At 43.8% G+C, this 20,860-nt stretch overlaps 1 protein-coding gene and 1 pseudogene across 4 annotated transcripts in view; one reads left to right on the top strand and one right to left on the bottom strand.

Annotated features, from left to right (window-relative positions):
* Positions 1 to 7,654: 7,654 nt before the first annotated feature.
* On the bottom strand, positions 7,655 to 9,371 carry LOC101616204 (annotated as a pseudogene).
* Positions 9,372 to 12,325: 2,954 nt separating this feature from the next.
* The window catches only part of Ttf1 (transcription termination factor 1), a 38,178-nt gene continuing 29,643 nt past the window's right edge, over positions 12,326 to 20,860 (top strand). For 3 of the 4 annotated variants that reach the window (XM_045141770.1, XM_045141771.1, XR_006635098.1), the window contains exons 1-3: positions 12,386 to 12,434; positions 16,780 to 17,879; positions 20,145 to 20,371. In XM_045141770.1, the coding sequence (XP_044997705.1) occupies positions 16,867 to 17,879; positions 20,145 to 20,371 (1,240 nt within the window). In that variant the 5' untranslated portion in view covers positions 12,386 to 12,434; positions 16,780 to 16,866. Of the gene's footprint in view, positions 12,435 to 16,779; positions 17,880 to 20,144; positions 20,372 to 20,860 lie in introns of all 4 variants that reach the window. The other variant, XM_004653832.2, reaches the window with a different exon arrangement.

Raw genomic sequence — 20,860 nt, 5'->3', positions numbered from 1 at the left:
AGAGAAGAGACACAAATTAATAAAATCAGAGATGAAAAAGGTAACATCACAACAGATTCCACAGAAATTCAAAAAATCATAGGGACATACTATAAAAGCATACATCCACAAAGTATGAAAATCTGAAAGAAATGGATGATTTCCTTGATTTATATGACCTACCTAAATTAAATCAAAATGAGATTAATCACTTAAATAGACCTATAACAAACATGGAGATCCAAACAGTTATCAATAATCTCCCAACTAAAAAAAGCCCAGGCCCAGATGGATTCACTGCTGAATTTTACCAGACCTTTAAGGAAGAGCTAACATCATTGCTTCTTAAGCTTTTCTAGGAAATAGAAAAAGAAGGAATTCTACCAAACTCCTTCTATGAGGCCAGCATACCCTGATACCAAAACCAGGCAAAGATAGAAAAAAAAAAGAAAATGACAGACCAATCTCCCTCATGAACATAGATGCAAAAATCTCAACAAAATATTGGCAAACAGAATACAAGAGTACATCAAAAAGATCATTCACCCTGACCAAGTAGGCTTTATCCCAGAGATGCAGGGATGGTTCAATATACGCAAATCTATAAATGTAATACATTATATAAACAGGTTGAAGGACAAAAAATCACATGATCATCTCACTGGACACAGAGAAAGCATTTGACAAAATCCAACATCCCTTCATGACAAAAGTCCTACAGAGACTGGGAATAGAAGGAACATATCTCAATACAATAAAAGCTATTTATGACAAGCCTACAGCCAACATATACTAAATGTGGAAAAACTGGAAGCTTTTCCACTAAAATCAGGAACAAGACAAGGGTGTCCACTGTCCCCACTTTTATTTAATATAGTTCTGGAAGTCTTAGCCATAGCAATAAGGCAAGAGACACACATAAAAGGGATACAAATTGGAAAGGAAGAGATCAAATTATCATTATTTGCAGATGACAGGATTCTATACATAAAGGACCCTAAGCCGGGCGTGCCTTTAATCCCAGCACTCAGGAGGCAGAGGTAGGTGGATCGCCATGAGTTCAAGGCCACCCTGAGACTAAATAGTGAATTCCAGGTCAGTCTGGGCCAAAGTGAGACCCTACCTTGAAAAACAAAAACAAACAAAAAAAAAAAAAAAAGGACCCTAAAGACTCTACTAGCAAACTGTTAGAGCTGATCAAAACCTACAGCCATGTGGCAGGATACAAAATAAATACACAGAAATCAGTAGCCTTCATATATGCTAACAAAAAACACACAGAGGACGAAATCAGAGAATCACTCCCATTCACAAATGCATCAATAAAATAAAATAAAATAAAGTACCTTGGAATAAACCTAACCAAGGAAGTAAAGAATCTCTACAATGAGAACTTTAAAACACTCAAGCGAGAAATTGCAGAAGACACTAGAAAGTGGAGAAACATCCCCTTTCCTGGATTGGAAGGATCAGTATTGTGAAAATGACAATCTTACCAAAAGCAATCTACACATTTAATGCAATCCCTATCAAAATTCCAAAAGCATTCTTCATGGAAATAGAAAAAACAATCCAAAAATTCATTTGGAATCACAAAAAACCTCGAATATCTAAAATAATACTGAGCAACAAAAATAAGGCTGGTGGTATCACCATACCTGATTTTAACCTATACTACAGAGCCATAGTAACAAAAACAGTGTGGTACTGGCACAAAAACAGACATGTATATCAGTGGAACAGAATAGAGGACCCAGATGTAAGCCCGAGTAACTATAGCCACCTGATATTCAATAAAAATGCCAAAAATACTCACTGGAGAAAAGACAGCCTCTTCAGCAAATGGTGTTGGGAAAACTGGATATATATCTGCAGAAGGATGAAAATAGATTCTTCTCTCTCGCCATGCACAAGAATTAAGTCCAAATGTATTAAAGACCTTAACATCAGACCTAAAACTCTGAAACTACTAGAGGAAAAAGCAGGGGAAACCCTTCAACATATTGGTCTTGGCAAAGACTTTCTGAATACAACCCCAATTGCTCAGGCAATAAAACCACAGATTAATCCCTGGGACCTCATGAAATTACAAAGATTTTGCACTGCAAAGGACGCAGTGAAAAAAGCAAAGAGGCAACCTACACAATGGGAAAAAATCTTTGCCAGCTATATATCTGATAGAGGATTAATATCTAGGATATACAAAGAACTCAAAAAGTTAACTAATAAGGAATCAAACAATCCAATCAAAAAATTGGCTATGGCACCGAGGTAGTCAATGCATGTGGCTGTGCTGAAGAGCTTATCAAAATATTCTAAAAGCTGCAACCATTACAAACCTCACTTGCAGTTTTCAGTATAGCAGCAAATCATGTAGCTGCTTGGGAGTGATGAAGAGGCGTTTTCTTCTCTCTCCTTTGGTACCAGAGCTGGGTGTTTAGTCCATAGATGTTTTCTCATCCTCTTACTTGCTGTGTGGCTGCGGATGGGCAGCTGCTGCACTGTGTCTTCACTGTCATTTTACAATTTGAAGTATACTGTTTTTGAGGACGGGATTTTGTAAGTTGCTTCCCATCAGAAATCTTGTTTTTCTAGCTTAAGGTCTGAGTCTGAGATTATTCCACTGGAAGGCAAGCATTATTTTGCAGATATTTTTTAAGCTTACTGGTAAAATGTCTTTAAAATTATGACAAATTGTTGTGCCCCTCCTGCCAGCAGGAAGAACGACAACAACAGGATTCTTCTCAAGCACACTTTATTGGGAGCTCCAAGCTGAAAGAGAGAAGGACCCCGACCCTACGGAGCGCCAAGCTTATATACTTATGGTCATGTGATTGTATAGCGTCGTCTGATTGGCTTAAGTCTCATCAGATGATTTTGTATCACCCAATCGGGATGGGTGAGCAACCACATAAGAATAACATCATGTGCTCATGCGCAGACAATTAGGATACAAAAGCAGTAAACAAGCTGACATGGCAAAGCCTGACGAAGCCAGCATGGCTTCCCACAACAAATGAAACTGGTTGCTGCGATGCTTATTTTTCTGTATTTGCTTACACATTAAAATCTTACAAAAAAAATGGGCTATGGAGCTAAATAGAGCATTCTCAAAGGAAGAAATACGAATGGCATATAAGCATCTAAAAAAATGTTCTACGTCACTAGTCATCAGGGAAATGCAGATTAAAACTACATTGAGATTCCATCTCACTCCTGTCAGATTGGCCACCATCATGGAAACAAATGATCATAAATGTTGGTGGGCATGTGGAAAAAGAGGAACCCTTCTACACTGCTGGTGGGAATGCAATCTGATCCAGCCATTGTGGAAATCAGTGTGGAGGTTCCTAAAACAGCTAAAGATTGATCTACCATATGACCCAGCTATAGCACTCCTAGGCATATATCCAAAGGACTCTTCTCATTTCCTTAGAAGTACGTGCTCAACCATGTTTATTGCTGCTCAATTTATAATAGCTGGGAAATGGAACCAGCCTAGATGTCCCTCAACTGATGAGTGGATAATGAAGATATGGCACATTTATATAATGGAGTTCTACTCAGTGGTAAAGAAAAATGAAGTTATGAAATTTTCAGAAAAATGGATGGACCTGGAAAGGATTATACTAAGTGAGGTAATCCAGGCCCAGAAAGCCAAGCGCCACATGTTCTTTCTCATATGTGGATCCTAGCTACAGATGATTGGGCTTCTGCGTGAGAAGGAAAATACTTAGTAGCAGAGGCCAGTAAGTTAACAAGGAGACATAAAGGAAAGAGAAAGGAAGAGAGGAGGGTACTTAAGAGGTTGATATTATAGATATGTAAGTACAATGATTGAGATGGGGAGGTAATATGATGGAGAATGGAATTTCAAAGGGGAAAGTTGGGGATGGGGGGAAGGGAGGGAATTGCCATGGGATTTTTTTTATAATCATGGAAAATGCTAATAAAAATTTTTTAAAAAGAGGAAGAAATATAGATGGCACATAAACATCTAAAAAAATGTTCTACATCCCTAGTCATCAGGGAAATACAGATTAAAACTAAGTTGAGATTCCATCTCACTCCTGCCAGATTGTCTACCATCATGAAAACAAATGACCATAAATGCTGGTGAGGATGTGGAAAAAGTGGAACCCTACCACACTGTTGGTAGGAATGCAATCTGGTCCAGCCATTGTGGAAATCATGTGGAGGTTCCTGAGAGAGCTAAAAATTGATTTACCAGCCGAGTGTGGTGGCACATGTCTTTAATCCCAGCGCACAGGAGGCACAGGTAGGAAGATTGCCATGAATTCAAGGCCACCCTGAGACTACATAGTGAATTCCAGGTCAGCCTGGACTGGTGTGAAACTCTACCTCAAAAAAAAGAAATTGATTTACCATATGACCCAGCTATATCACTCCTAGGCATATATCCTAAGGACTCATCTCACTAGCTCAGAGATACTTGCTCAACCATGTTTATTGTCACTCTATTCACAATAGCTAGGAAATGGAATCAGCCTAGATGTCCCTTAACTGATGAGTAGATACTGATGATGTGGCGCATTTACACAATGGAGTTCTACTCAGCAGTAAAGAAAAATGAAATTATGAGATTTGCAGGAAAATGGATGGATCTGGAAAGTATTATACTTAGTGAGGTAACCCAGGCCCAGAAAGCCAAATGTTCTCTCTCATATGTGAATCCTTACAAATAATTGGACTTCTATGTGAGTAGGAATAAAACTCAGTAGTAGAAGCCAGTAAGCTAGAAAGGTGATATGAAGGGAATAGAAAGAAAGGAGAGGGGACTTAATAGGATGGTATTGTGTATATGTAAGTAGAAAAACAGATTATTGGGAGTGAAAAGGCCTAAGTGAAGTCAGGGGAAGAGACTGAGTAAAGGAAAGGTGGAGGGAAGGCTAATCAAAATCTAAGAGGAGCCAGGCGTGGTAGCACACACCTTTAATCCCAGCACTCGGTAGGCAGAGGTAGGAGGATCGCCATGAGTTCAAGGCCACCCTGAGACTACATAGTGAGTTCCAGGTCAGCCTGAGCTAGATTGAGACCCTACCTCAAAAACAAAAATCACCAGTGGAGATACTCAACAGTCAACACTGCAAGCCTTAAATTTGGCCAGTCAGGGGCTGAGGAAATGGCTTAGCAGTTAAGATGTTTGCCTGTGAAGCCTAAGGACCCCAGTTTGATTTCCTAGGACCAATGTAAGCCAGTTTCACAAGGGGACACATGCATCTGGAGTTTGTTTGCAATGGCTAGAAACCCTGGTGCACCCATTCTCTCTTTCTCTCTGCCTCTTCCCTCCCTCCCTCCCTCCCTCCCTCCCTCTCTCTCTCTCTTTCTCTCTCTCTCTCTCTTTTTCAAAATAAATAAATAAAATATTTTTTTAAAAATTGGCCAGCCAGGGCTGGAGAAATGGCTTAGCGGTTAAGCGCTTGCCTGTGAAGCCTAAGGACCCCGGTTCGAGGCTCGGTTCCCCAGGTCCCATGTTAGCCAGATGCACAAGGGGGCGCACGCATCTGGAGTTCGTTTGCAGAGGCTGGAAGCCCTGGTGCGCCCATTCTCTCTCTCTCCCTCTATCTGTCTTTCTCTCTGTGTCTGTCGCTCTCAAATAAATAAAACAATAAAAATTAAAAAAAAAAATTGGCCAGCCAGGCCAAATGAGCCAACTGGTGCAATAGTGGCATGCCTGTTATGGGGGAAACCAATCACTCTCTAACTGGACTGGCGACCCATTCCATAGGTGAGAATATATCATTGATACTGAAAAGCTTCAACTGGGGTAGTCATGAGATGAGCCTTAGGGTTGTAACATCTGCTGGTGTCTGGCTAAATGCATATGCTGTGCTCACCAAACTGCCCAGTAAGCACTTCTCTTAATGTTCATATATTAATGCTACTCTCACTTTTGGCTAGAGAAGATCCTCTCTCTCTCTCTCTCTCACTTTGAGGTAGGGTTTCATTCTAGCTCAGCTCAGGCTGACTTAAAATTTACTATGCACTCTCAAGGTGGCCTCAAACTCATGGTTAGCCTCCTACCTCTGCCTCCTGAGTGCTGCAACTAAAGGAGTACACCACCATGCCTGGCTTCAAGAAGCTTCTCTTTTCAGATGGCAGTTACCTTGGGATGACTCAGAAGGCACCATGGTGCTGAGAAGAAGTAACAGAGGAGTGCTCAGCATTGAAATATCTCTATCACATCTTCCAAGGCTCAGGGTCCATTGCAAAAGAGGTGGCAGGAAGAATGTAAGGGCCAAAGGAAGGGTAGGACTCCTTACAATGTGCTCCCCACAGACACAAAATGGCCTTGATATTCATGACCTCATAGTGCCTGACACTACCTACATTAAGACCATCATAATAGGAGGAAAAGATCAAGACATCAAAATAAAAGAGGGACTGATTGAGAGAGGGAGGGGATATGATGGAGAGTGGAGTTACAAAGGGGAAGGATGGGGGAGGGAAGGAACTACCATAGGTTATTGGCTACAGTTATGGAAGTTGTCAATAAGTTTAATTAATAAAAGTGATATTGGCCGGGCATGGTGTCTCATGCCTTTAATCCCAGCAATGGGGAGGCCTTAGAGGTTAAAGGATAACCATGAGTTCAAGACCACCCTGAGACTACATAGGTCAGCCTGAGCTAGAGTGAGACCCTACCTCGAAAAAAAAAAATAGTGTCATGCTACTATGGCAACTACTTAATCACAACGCTACCACAAGTTTCTTATAAGTTAATTACAAGTTGAAATTCTGTCTTTGAGGCATTTCCTGGAATACTAGGCAGTGTATTAGAAAAGAAATTAGTGCAAATGTGCAAATGAGAGAGAACAAAACAGTTTCCACACATATAAGACATAATATATGATATAAATCTAGGCAACCAAAAACAATTGCTGACATTCTTTTTAGTATTAAATGATACCAACAATTTTGTTTTCTATGTATTCTTCCTTCTCAAGTCTTCAAAGGATGCAATAAATATCTTTTTTTTTTTTTTCTTTTTTGAGGTAGGGTCTCACTCTGTCCCAGGCTAACCTGGAATTAACTATATAGTCTCAAGGTGGCCTCGAACTCAGTGATCCTCCTACCTCTGCCTCCTGAGTGCTGGGATTAAAGGTGTGCACCACCATGCCCGGCTCTTGTCATAAACATCTTAATTTTAATTTTTCAAAATTGCCAGGGATAAGGGTCTTACTATTTTCTTCACAAATCAGAAAATAATGAACTACCACTGTATATTTTAAGTAATAAAGCCAAAGTAAGAGCAGTACTAGCTAATCTCATCTGGGACCTTAATTAGTACTATAGGTTTATTTGTATGAGTTAAAAATAGCCCCACTTGGGAAAGTGGGGGGAGGGAGGGCATTCCCATGGGACATTTTTTATAATCATGGAAGTTGTTAATAAAAAAATTTGAAAAAGAAAAGAAATAGTATCACTCATGAAAAACAATGCCAAAATTATTATGCTAATAAATTATGCTAAAGACCTAGTGAAGAAATACTTTAGCAACTATGACGTAACACGCTAGTTATAGGCATGAGGAACGTTTATATTGGCTCTTTTTGGTGTATACAATAAATGCAAAATCAGAAAGGGATCATGAAAAAATCCAGTTGCACATGCAAGCACCCCAGAGTCTAACCCTCTCCTTTCAGTTCTGATGTCAGGCCACAGCAGTGTAGACGTGTGAAGGCTGCTGTCCTTGTTGCAATGAATGGGAAGAGGCTGACAGTGGCATGGTCGAAACCTTCACCTCTTCTTCCCCTGTTACAAGGATCTCTCCCAGACCTGTGTTGTGCTGTGGCAGGAGATTCAAGTCCAAGAAATTACCATTTGAAGCAGGGTTCGCTGTGTGGTTCCAGTGCATGATGCCTTTGCATGGAAAGGCATCCAAGGATAGCGGGCTTCTTGGCCTGGAAAACTGAATGAATTATAAACTGCTCGGTGCTGCTGAAGTTGAGGGAACCTCTGTGGCAAGACTGAAAAGGTACTATTGCGGGAGTCGGCATTTGTAGGTGCAGCAGGATGTAGGAATCCTGAGCCCGGATCTTTGGGGTTGTAGTGTGTGAAGAGGAGTTCTGAAGAGATGTGGGAGAAAGGGGAGGCTGGCCTTGGACGGACAGTTCCTTCTTGATCAGGTCTGCCAAGGCTTTTTGAGTGACGTCAAAGGGATCAAAACCCAAGTCATCATCTGGTTGTTTAGAAGAACCAAAGCCAAATGCTGCTTGCTAGTCTGTAGAGGATGATACTGGGATGGTTTCTGATGCGAAGAGGCTCTGTGGTTCTGGAGCTGTCGGTCAGTCTCTGGATGTCTGTGGGGAGCTGGGAAAAGGAGGAATCCCACTTCGTATAGGGTTGGGGTGGTGAAAATTGTCTGAGAATAATGACTGTGACTCTGTAACTGCCCCTTCACATGGGGAGCTTGCACTGTGATTGGATGAACTGATGGGAATGACTGGATTGGATTTTGATAAACCAGGTGGTAGTGAGGGTATATCACTATTAGATATCTGCTGGGAATTCTCGCCATTCCCTATACTGAGTGTATCTGAAGGTTTGTCAATGGGGCTTTGCAGGGGTGTCACTTTGTTCTTATTCTTGTCAACTGAACCCATAGAGAGCTGGAGAAAACTAGGGTTTAATTTGTGTAATTCGTGAAGTAGCTTCTGTTCGTATTCTTGGTGTTTGCCCAGCTGCATTTTCTCTTTTGTGAAGCTGGCTGCCTCATCCCCCAATTCATGTAGATACATGCAATCAGGTTTGGGACACTGCATATTCTTTAAGAAGTAGCTGCAGTATTTTGTTGTACCTAGAGATGCCTTCAGTGTTCTGCCATCTACCACCACACTGTTGACACAGTGTATGGCTCTGAGGGCATCTTCTGACCGGATGTAGGTCACATAAGCACTGGCACTTGGACCCTGTGAGCCTGCATATGATGTGCTATTATTGATGACAACTTTATGTATTTTACCAAACTTCCCAAAATATTCCGGTCGTTTTAAAACTTCTGGGTCTGCCAGGCGCTGGGACAATCCTACAACAAAGACGAGATTTTTTTGTACCACACGTACACTAGCCAAATGTTTGCGATTTTCTGAGATTTTCTGTTTTCTTTCATTTTGTTTCTGTTTTTTCTCATTTCTTATCCTCTGCACTTCTTCCTGGGAAAGTGGTTTATAAACTGCTGGGTCTTCCGGGTATGGCTTTCTACACGCAGGACAAAGCCCATTTTCATCAGTGCGAATTCTATGCCAACAAAATCTGCAAATCTGGTAGCCACAGGTGCAAGGGAAAAAGTTGATGTCATCTATCTCCAAGGGTTCCATGCAAAGAGGGCATTCCACGGGGTCTTCCTTTGCATCAGGACTGCGAGACATCTTCACACGTATCAAACAGCAGCAAAAAGCTTGTAGTAATTTAAGGGCGAAGGAAATTCAGCACTGAAAGCTAAAACGTCGAACTCTGAAGAGCCGCCTTTGCCTTTTTGCCTCGCTTTTCCCTCAGCCGAATTTCACACGCCTCAGCATCCTCAGGAGAGACCAATGAACGAGTTGGGGAGGGGGGACAAAAAAAGAAAAAGAAAAAACCACAAACAACTCTTCAGAACTGAACCTGACTGCTTCAATAAGTCCATATAGCTTAGAGGGAGAGAGAGACAGGAGAGAGAGAAAAACTCTCAGCTTTTAGTGTGTTCCACAGCCAGATGGGCCACCATCTTACATTAGGGTTCAGTGTGCACTTTTTTTTGTTGTTTGTTTTGTTGAGGTAGGGTCTCACTATAGCCCAAGCTAACCTGGAATTAACTCTCAGGGTAGCCTTGAACTCATGGCGATCCTCCTACCTCTGCCTCCCAAGCGCTGGGATTAAAGGCGAGTGCTGCCACGCCTGGCTGAGTGTGCAATTTTTAACCAAGGCAGCTCAGCAGCTCACACAGAGAAGCCATGGTGGTACAGAGAATAGAAGGTGTGAAATAGTGAAAAACGCATAGGTTGGAGTCCTGAGCCAGGTGAGTCATCATGGACAAGTCAACATACACCTGTTTCCTCATTACCAGGTATAATTTGAGGGGCTGGGATTACTGGGGAGATGGCTCAATAGTTAAAGGAGATTGCTTGCAAAGTCTGTCAATTTCTCAGCCACCCATGTAAAGCCAAACAAGTATTTGTTTGCAGTGAAAAGAGACCCTGGAACAAAACACTAGGTGTGGGCTGGAGATATGGCTTAGCAGTTAAGGCACTTGCCTGAGAAACCTATGGATTCATGTTAGACTCTCTAGTTCCCATGTAAGCCAGACACAGTGATGCAAGCATGCAAGGTTGCACATGCTCGCAAAGGAGCACACGTGTCTGGAGTTCGAGTTCAGTGGCTGTAGGCCCTGGCACACAAGTTCTCTTTCTCTCTCACTCTTGCTCTCTTACATTAAAAAAAAAAAATGTCTATTGGGCTTGCCTCAAAAAAAAGGAAATTAGAGCCGGGCGTGGTGGTGCACGCCTTTAATCCCAGCACTTGGGAGGCAGAGGTAGGAGGATCGCCGAGAGTTCGAGGCCACCCTGAGACTACATAGTTAATTCCAGGTCAGCCTGGGCTGCTAGAGTGAGACCCTACCTCAAAAAAACAAAAAAAAAAAAAAAAAAAAAAAAAAGGAAATTAGGTGTGATTGATTAGTAAAGATACCCACAACAGAAGGCTGCTATAAGATTAGATAAGAAGGGCTGGAGAGATTGCTTAGCTGTTAAGGTGCTTGTCTTCAAAGCCTAAGGACTCAGGTTTGACTCTCCAGAACCCACATAAGCCAGATGCACAAGGTAATGCATATGTACATGTGCACAAATTGGTACATGTGTCTGCAGTGGCTAGAGGCCCTGGATCCCCCAATTCTCTCTCTCTTTTATAAAACTTTAAAAACTTAAAATTAAAAATAAAAGATTTGATAAGAAAACTTCCAACTTTGGGCTGGGGATGTAGCTCAGTTGGTAGAGTGCTTACCCAGCATACAGCTCTTGTTCAATCCTCAGACTGCATGAACTGGGTGTGATGGTGGCTGTTGCAGTCAGGTTTGCATTGATGGTAGAAATCACCCAAGCAAGAGCAGCTTGTGGAAAAAAAGAGGTTTATTTTGGCTTACAGGCCCGAGGGGGAAACTCCACAATGGTAGGGGACAACGATGGCATGAGCAGAGGGTGGACATCACCCCCTGGCCAACATGAGGTGGTCCATAGCAACAGGAGAGTGGAGAGTGTGCCAAACATTGGTATGGGGAAACTAGCTATAACACCCATAAGCCCACCCCCAACAATGCACTCCCTCCTGGAGGCATTAATTTTCAAATCTCCATCATCTGGGAACCTAGCTTTCAGAACACCTAGGTTTATGGGGGTCACCTGAATCAAACCACCACAGTGGCATATGCCTGTAACCCCAGCACTTGAAAGTGGAGGCAGGAGGGTCAGAAGTTCAAGGTCATCCGTGGCTACACAGCCAGTTCAAGGTTGACCTGAGTTACATGAGAAAAAACAATCTAGAAGAAAAATAGGGCTGGAGGGATAGCTTAGAAGTTAAGGCACTTGCCTGAGAAGCCTAAAGACCCAGGTTCTACTCTCCATATCCCACATTAGCAAGATGCACAAAAGGTGAGACAAGCGTGCAAGGTTGCACATGCCCACTAGGTGGCGCAAGCACTTGGAGTTTGATTTCAGTAGCTGAGGCCCTGGCATGCCCATTCTCTCTCTCTCCAAAAAAGAAAAAAAGAAAAATAACTTGCTTACAGAGTGGTTCTCTTTCTTTCTTACTTTCTCTTTTTGTTTGTTCTTGTTTTTCAAGGTAGGGTCTCACTCTAGCTCAAGCTGTCCTCGAATTTACTAAGTAGTCTCAGGCTGACTTAGAACTCACTGTGATCCTCCTCTGCCTCCCAAGAGCTGGGATTAAAGGCATGTGCCACTCTACCACAGTAGGGACATCCACCTAGACTTTTGCTTGCCCTTTTCATTCGGAATTCAGCTCAAAGTCACTCCTCAAAGAGCCTTCTATTCCGACTAAAGTAGCACCCACTGTCCCCAGTCATTCTCAGACTATTTTGTTTATAGGGTCACCTGAAATTATCTTGGTTGATTCATTTATCTCATGACTTGGTTGTTCATGCTTGAACCACAGACGGAGCTCTGCAAAAATCTGCTGAATAAATTAAGTATATGCATAAATTAACAAGGCAATGGAAGAATTCCGTTCTACTTTCTTAATTTAAGGAGCACACACTAAGGGACTCCATTTCACGCCCCCAAAGGCTGACTAAAGACAGACAACTGCGCATGCGTCAACATCAGGTGGTGGCCATGTTGCTATGGCAGCGTGATTCGGAGCTTTCCGGAAGTGACGCAGGACACTTCCGTTCCCACAGCAGCAACATTTCCGGGTTCGAAGACTAGTGGCGACGTTTTCTAGAGGTACGTTGCAAGTGTTTTTATTGGTTATTTTCGGCTTCAGCCGGCGCGCGTGCGGACCGACCGAGCGGCGGTGCCGTGGGCTCGGTCCTGCGGGAGTCGCGCGGGGGAGCCCGCGGCCTCCGGCTTCGCGGTGGGTACCGCCTCGTCCCGGAACCGAAGCGGGGCTCTCGGGGACGCGGCAGGCCGTGGTCAGTTCCCGGGTCACACAGCCCCCGGCGGTGCGCGAACCCCGGCCCGGCTGGAGCGGGGCCGTGCGGGACCGGAAGTGGGGCAAGCGCGTTTCCGCTCGCCTCCGAGTCCCGCGTCGCAGACCCGCGCTGTGGCCGCGGCCGGGCGGGGGGCCCCGGCGCTGCGGTCTGCCAGGTCCCCGGAGAAGGGCCACGCGAAGGAAGCGACCCGGCCCGCACAGTCCCTGAGATACAGAAACTAGCGGGGAGTGACTTACATTTTAAAAGTTGTTCTGAGCTTTGGAGATGAGAGTAGCGTAAGAGGTGTGTACAAACAGAAAGAGAAACTTGGCTGCAAAGCCCAAGCCCCAGGCTTCCATTACCCTGTTCCCAGTATCCACGTAAAGCCGGATACACAAGGTGGCGACGTGTGTCTGGAGTTCATGTGCTGTGGCTGCAGACCCCAGCGGCCCATTCTGTATATATGTATCTTCCTCTTTCTCTGTCAAATAAAATAAATTTGAAAAAAAACTTTTAGAAAATGAGAAACTGATGTGATGGAGAATAAGATACTTAAAGAGTGAGACCCTTCCTCAATCCCCCCCCCCAAAAAAAATAGGACTCCATGACACTTAGGAGACTGAGGCAGGAGGGTCGTGGGTTGCAGGTCAGCTGGGGCCTCGTAACAAGAGCTTGTATCACTCCCTCCAAAATGAAAGTGGCTGGAAGGTGAGGAAGTGAGTGAAAGTTGTTGCTGTGAAGGCATAACAGGATTCTCCAACACAGAGGCAGGATACTGAGACTTTTTTTTTTTTACCAGGAAGCAGCTTTCTGTTTTTGTTTGTTGTTTTTCTACCGAGGGTCGCACTGTAGCCCAGGCTAACCTGGAATTCACTATGTATTCTCAGGCTGGCCTTGGACTCACAGCAATCCTCCTACCTTGTCTCTTGAGTGCTGGGATTAAAGGCCTGCGCCATCATGCCCTGCCAGGAAGCAAATTTAATTGTGCCGTTGGCACAGGCTCAGTGAGGCCTTGCCTTCTGCACCACCTGTCAGCTACCCCTCCCTTCCCTGGTACATTATTGGACCCTTTATATCTCATACACAGTAACATACTACCAGGTTGCTACATGCACATTCCAAGCTACTGGACACATTCTGGGCTGCAGGGTCACTTACCAGACACACAAGCACATAGCTGCTGTCCCTTTGTTCTGGGAGGGTCCTTACTCCCAAAGTGAGGGGAGGAGATAGCTGATTAGGACTTGAGGGTTTGAGAATGAAGAGACTAAAGGTATTAGAGTGTTTCCTTCAGCCATACTCAGTAGCTGAAGTGTGTACACCACCTAGTATCATTTGGATAAATGCAAAATGAACATACACCAGGCAAAATACTTAATGAAGGGTCAGGAAGATGCACTCTACTGCTCCCAGAACTGACTGTACTCTCAGCTTTTATTTAGATTCAGGCTGTCAAAGCAGTGGGGAGTCAGAGCATAAGACTGATCGATCATGAGTTGTTTGTTTATGTTTATGTTTATCAGGAAATCTTTGGAGAAGCTGTGAGTTTCCCATCTTCAAGAAACTCCACCCAAGGCTTAGCCTTTTTCCAATTAGCTTGATCACCACACTCAAGGACTGTCAGAGAAGGATTAATTCATGCAAAAAAAAAAAAAAAAAAAAAACACAGAAGTTGAAATATTTTGACGAACTGCCTAATTTTTGGATTTTGTTTTTTAAGTCGTAGAATTTATTTTCCCTTAAAATAAAATGTAATATCAAAGCTTTCACATATTCAGGAAAAAAAAATTGAGTGCAGAACCAGTCACTCTGCTAGATGCTGGGGCTCCAGAGGATGTATAAAACAAAATCTGGGGCTGGAGAGATGGCTTAGCGGTTAAGCGCTTGCCTGTGAAGCCTAAGGACCCTGGTTTGAGGCTCGATTCCCCAGGACCCAAGTTAGCCAGACGCACCAGGGGGCGCATGCATCTGGAGTTCGTTTGCAGTGGCTGGAGGCCCTGCCCATTCTCTTTGTGTGTGTGTCTCTCTCTCCCCTCCCCAGCCCCCCCCCCACTGTCGCTGTCAAATAAATAAATAAAAATAAATTTAAAAAAAATCTGCTAGACCCGGAATAGGAGTCACTTTGTAGCAGTCTTGTTATTTGTGGGCTAAAACCTGAGCCTCCCTTGACCCTCTGGGTGGCTGTTGCCAACAGGGTGACATCAGACAGGAAGACTGCAAGCAGAACTCTAGACACCTCCATAGAAGCTGAAGGACCCAGCTTGTGGGTATAAGTTCAGATGTTCTTTTATACCCCTCTCCACAACACAGCTGCGGTTTACGACTAAGGATAGATTAAGTTAAGTGCCTTCTGCGCAGTGGGCCTAGCATTCAGGCCTGAAAGCCCCCTGACCCAGAGTGTGCCAGAATCTATTAGTGAAAACCGCAACTGCATATCAGAATATAGAGGTGCCGAGAAAAGAAATTAAGAGAAGGCCATTTTTGAACCACATGAAGTGTGTTACCTCGTCAGAAGTCTGAACACTTGAACTCAGAAACAGTTCAGAGCAAGGAGAGGAATCTGAAGTGTGTATAAAATTACACATTAGAGCTGGGTGTGGTGGCGCACGCCCTTAATCCCAGCATTTGGGAGGCAGAGGTAGGATCTCCAAGAGTTCAAGGCCACCCAGAGACTACATAGTGAATTCCAGGACAACCTGAGCTAGAGTTAGACCCTACCTCAAAAAACAAAAGCAACAAGAAGAAATTACACATTACTTGACCTTTTTTGGAACGTACATCGCTGCTGCTGTATTTTATTAGGCATCGAGCCCGCTGCATGCCACATGCTAGGCAAGCACTCTACCTCTGAGCTCTATCTTTAGCCCATCTGCTACTATATTTAAATTCCAAGCTGTGTGTGCCTTCTGTGTTAGCATTATTAGAGTCTTCACCACATTTATCCAGATACATTGTGGAGTTGGCACTCTTTACAGGGCACTAGCAAGGTTCATCTACCTTCCTTGGCAAAGAGCCCATCTCCTGGCATGCAGTTTGGCGTGAGGTGCATAGATGCAACACTCCTTCATGATGAAGCCCGTGGCAGAGCCTATACATTAATGGAGGCTTGGGATGTGGCTTCTGGGTGGTGGAGACGGGGCAAGGCAACCAAACTGCCTGCCTTTGGGAAGTTTACCTTCTTATCAAAAGAGACAGTAGATTACTGATGAGCTAATTGCTAATTTTTTTATGTACACATTTGTGTGTATATGAGTTTGTCAGAGTCTCTCATATCTGCCACACAGATGCCATCTAGCTTTACATCAGTGGGTTGGGAATTGAAATCAAGCAGCGGGCTTTGCAAACAAGTACCTTTAACCACTAAGCTATCTTCCCCAACCTCATTTTTTTTTTTTTTTTTTTTTTGAGGCAGGCTCTCACTAGAGCCAAGGCTGACCTAGAACTCACACTATAGCTCAGAATGAACTGGAGTTCACTGTGATTCTTCTACCTCAGCCTTCCAAATACTCAGATTAAAGATGTAAACTACCACACCCAGCATAATTGTTAATTTTTAAACTATAGTTGAACTAAGTGCTACAAAAGAAAAGCAGGATTTGCTGTAAAAGCACATGGTTTGGGGAGTGGGCCTACCACATGGTACATGCCTGTAATCCCAGTACTTAGAAAGCTGAGGCAAGAGAATTGCTGTGCGTTCTAGGCAGCAAAAGTCATTCCAGAGGAGAACCAGGGAAGGAGTAGGATGTTTGAAGAACCAGAGCAAAGCACGTATGACTGGAGCTGAGGCTTGTTGGGGGAAGGTACATGGACACCAGAGAGCAAGGGACTGTTCTTGTGAACTTTGTTTCTGGCAATGGGACTAGGCATAGTGAATTGCAGTAAACTTGTGTGCATTATTTTGTTTTCATTTATTTATTTGAAAGAGGCAGATAGAGAGAATGGGTGCCTCTGGATACTGTGGCACTGCAGGTAAACCCCAGATGCATGCACCATCTTGTGCATCTGACTTATATGGGTCCTGGGGAATCAAATCTAGGTCACTTATGGCTTTGCAGGCAAGCACTTTAACTGCGAAGCCATCTCTCTAGCCCCTGTATGCATTTTGAATGTTGTAAAATTTATATTCACAAACTCCAAGTTTGTCATTTGTCATGCAGCTTCATTCTCCTGTGATTTTTTCCCCTGAAGATAATGTTTAGAATGAAGAAATAAACCACTGCTGTCAATTTGTCCTAAAGGATAGAATGGACCGAAAATCAAGCAAATTTGAAACCCACACCGCAGCTCTTAACAAAAAAAAGAAACGGTCTTGTACACGTAAGGAAGAAGCCTGCAAACATGCCCATGAACATGTCAGAGCCTCCTGTCTGGCGAGCGACGCCCCTCAAGCAACTAAGCAGGAGAAGAGGAGAAAGCGTTTCCAGCACTTCACTTCCTCTCACACCTTCGATGGAACTGAGAAAGCCACTTCTACTCACAAAAAGAATAAAAACCGGAGAGACAGTGTTAATGTGTGGGGGGTAGATGAGCACACAAGTGTCGTGCACGTCCTTGTGAATAAAGAAAACATTGAGAACCTGCCAAAGAATTTTAGAAAGAATGTGGATGTGGTTTATGTGGATATGAGGCAGGAGCAAAAGGCAGCCAGAGCAGAGGAGCTGCCTGCCGACACTGAGTCCTGTAAACAAGTCCCCGAGTCCCATAAACATGTCTCACAAGAACTGCACAGTAAAATTAGGGACAGAAGGAGTAAAAAGCATCGGAGGAAAGTTGCATCCTGGGATGCCGCACAGGAGAGCCAGCACGGGAGCATTGCCCCGTCACAGTTACACGTGCAGAAACCCTCGCCTTCCGTGGAGGTAGAAGACAAAGTCCCAGAATCACCAGCGTCTGCAGGTAAACACAAATCTAAGAAAAAAAAGAAAAAAGTGTCCAGGAACCAAGAATTAGAGGCCACACCTGAGAGTCTTGATGACACAGACCCTGGAAAGGTTAGGACTGGAGGAGAAGACCATGAGGTACTTAACAGGGCCGAGGGATCCAGTATTATAAAGAAAAAGTCTAAGAAGAGGAAGCGTGCATCTGTCAGAACCACCACCCCTGGTGATGACATTTCAGTGCCTGATAATGCTGTAGAGAGTGCACCCTCTCATACACCCCAAGACCATGATATCTCGGTGGAAGAAGTGTGTCCCAGGCCAAAGAAGGTGAAGACCCAGCACTGTTTGGGAGAGAAGACTACGGAAGAGATGCAGAGGTAATGTGGGAATAGATAAAATGCATTTGTGTGTGTGGATTCTGCCCAGGCCTCTGCTCAGCACATACCTGTTAGATGGCAGAATCATAAAAAGACAGCTATTCACACATGCAGAATGATGAGTATGTTTAATTGAGCCAGCTTGGTAGATAGCAAAACAGATTCTCACCAAGAACTACACCAGCCTACTAATTCAATGAGTAAGTTTAAAAGCCCATTTTAGATCCTCCCAGAGTACCTTAGTTTGCCTATATGTGTATATAAAAAAAATAAGGATTAGATATATTATACTTAGAATTCTGCAGAGCAACAAAAACCTTGAGTTAATAGTCTCAGAAGGAGTTTAGATACCATTTAAATAAATGTGATTGACAAGCTAGAGAGATGGCTCAGCAGTTAAAGGCACTTGCTTGCAAAGCCTGACAGCCCGTTCTATTCCCAGGTACCCACACAAAGCCAGATGCACATAGTGATGCGTGCATCTGGAGTTCATTTGCAGTGGCAAGAGGCCCTGGTGTGCCCAATCTACCTCCCCCTCATCTCTGTGCTTGCAAATAAATATTGAAAAATAATTATGGTTCTGGAGAGATGGCTTAGCAGTTAAGACGCTTGCCAGCAAAGCGTGAGGACCCATGTTCAACTCCTCGGATTCCATGTAAGCCAGACACACAAGGTGACACATGTGCAAGGTCGTGCACGTGCACAAGTTGGCACACGTGTCTGGAGTTTGATTGCAGTGGCTGGAAGTTCTAGTGTGCCAGTTTCTCTCGTAAAAATATATATGAAATATTTACACTGTATGATTAATTAATACAAGGATTTTTTTCTTCCGCTTTATCCCATACCTTCTAGAACTTAAGACAGATTGTCAACCCCCCCCATTTTTACTTAGTGACTTTTTAGATTTGGCACATGTGCAGAGTATGTGTTATGTGTGTGGCATCTGCACATATGTGCAGATACATGTACCCCATGTACATATAGAAGTTAGAGGAGACAGGCTAGTGTCCTCTATTGCTCATCTGTATATTTCCCTGAGCTGGAGTCTCTCCCTCAACCAGAACAGCCATTTTTGGTCAGCAAGTCCCAGTGATTCTCTAGTCTCCACTCCCTTCAAGCCTGGGATTACAGATACTCGTAGCCAAATCTAGCTTTGTTTTGTTTTGTTCTGTTTGTTTTCTGAAGTAGGGTCTCACTATAGCCCATGCTGACCTGGGACTCATTTTGTAACCCCAGGCTGGCCTTGAACTCAGTGCTCTACCATGCTCAGCACCATATTCAGCTTTTTACATGTGTACTAGGAAATAGAGCTCTGGCAGTCTCAGGCCCTCATGCTTAAATGGCACACTCCCACCCACTGAGCAATCTTCCCAGCTCCTCAGTGACTGACTTAACATTGCTGACTTAACAACAGTTTTCATATGTAAGTTAAATGGAGGGGCCACATCAGGTGGCATTGATAACTGTGGGCCCCTGTGCTGTCTTATTGAGGATTTTTTTGTTTGTTTGAGGTGTAGTCTCACTCTAGTTCAGGCTGACCTGGAATTCACTATGTATTCTTGGGCTGGCCTCACACTCACAGCAATCCTCCTACCTCTGCCTCCCGAGTGCTGGGATTAAAGGCGTGCGCCACTATGCCTGGCTTATTGAGGAAATTTTAAGAACACTAATCATGAATTCAGGAATATGCTAGGTCTGTGGATATAAGGAAGCCATTAACCCTTGCTTAGACAAATGGAGAGGATGCTCTTATTTGCCAGTCTGAGAGGATCACTCTCTACAGACTTAGACCATATTTGCAGAGAATTGGGGGAGGAACTGGGATAGACATAGCAAGCAAAACAAAGGGAAAAAATGAGCCCTTAACAAAAACAAGCATAGCTGTTGATCCTGAGTCCTGGTTTCACCAGCTAGTAGCTGTTAGATTCTAAAACAGCTTGCTGGAAAGGCTGGGCAGCAGGGTGTGATTCTTGCTGGGGATAAAAGAGGACTTACTTACTAGAAGAAAGATGAGAAATAATAGTATAAACAAATAGTAACGGGTAGAAATTAGTCTTAGGGCTTCATGTTGCCTTCCAGTTCACCTCAGACATATGTCCATTTAATGTGAATCAGGTTGCATCAAAGAGTTTGGAAGTCATGGACTGTAACAGCCCCAAAGTTCCATGTAGCTTCAACTCTGCCATAGACAAGCAAGAGTCATTCAGGAAGAGATTAAAAGCAACTAGGTCAGGAGAGTTTATATTAACCCAGTTTTCCCCTCAGGTTAGAACCTACAAATGAAGAAGGAAGCAATTTGGAATCAGCTAGAGATTCTGCAGCAAGATACTTATCTGAAGATGGGAGAGATTCGGATGAGTCCGATGTAGATTTGGGCACAGCAGTGAGGCAGCTGCAAGAGTTTATCCCTGACATCAAGGAAAGGGCACCCACCACAATTAAGCGAATGTATCGGGATGACCTGGGGCGGTTCAAAGAATTTAAAGCACAAGGTGAGCTTGGGGTACCCCCGTAGTTGTTGAACTTTTCCCCCTGCATGCGGAGCAGGCACCAGGCTTTCAGGGTGAGGGATTTGGATCAATGGATGCAGAAGTCTCCTGTAGCTCCTTTGAGCTTTCTCTCCTTCTGGAATTGTTGTCCACCCTAAGAAATTAGCAAAACAAAGTGCCTACTAGCCTCCTGCCCCGCTTCTTGTAGAGGAAGAATATGGGTAAAGGTACCAGATAATCCCAAACTGGACAAGAGGGGGATCATTGCTTCAGATGGGACACAGAAGGGAAGTGAGAAGGAAGCTCCTCAGGTCAGCCATCAGCAGCTACCATGAGGCACAGTTCTTTCTCCAACATGCTAACTCGAGGGTTGTCCTGGGAGTGATCTCATGGTCTTGCTCCTTGATTTCACTGTGTTACAAGAACCTCCCAGAGGGCTGGGGAAATAGCTTACTAAAAAAAATTTAAGACTAAAAATTATATTTTTAGAAT

The sequence above is a fragment of the Jaculus jaculus genome, chromosome 1 (genome assembly GCF_020740685.1).
Source record: "Jaculus jaculus isolate mJacJac1 chromosome 1, mJacJac1.mat.Y.cur, whole genome shotgun sequence".
NCBI lineage: Eukaryota > Metazoa > Chordata > Mammalia > Rodentia > Dipodidae > Jaculus > Jaculus jaculus.
Note: the sequence above shows the minus strand (reverse complement) of the source record. Positions and strands in the feature narration are given on the sequence as shown.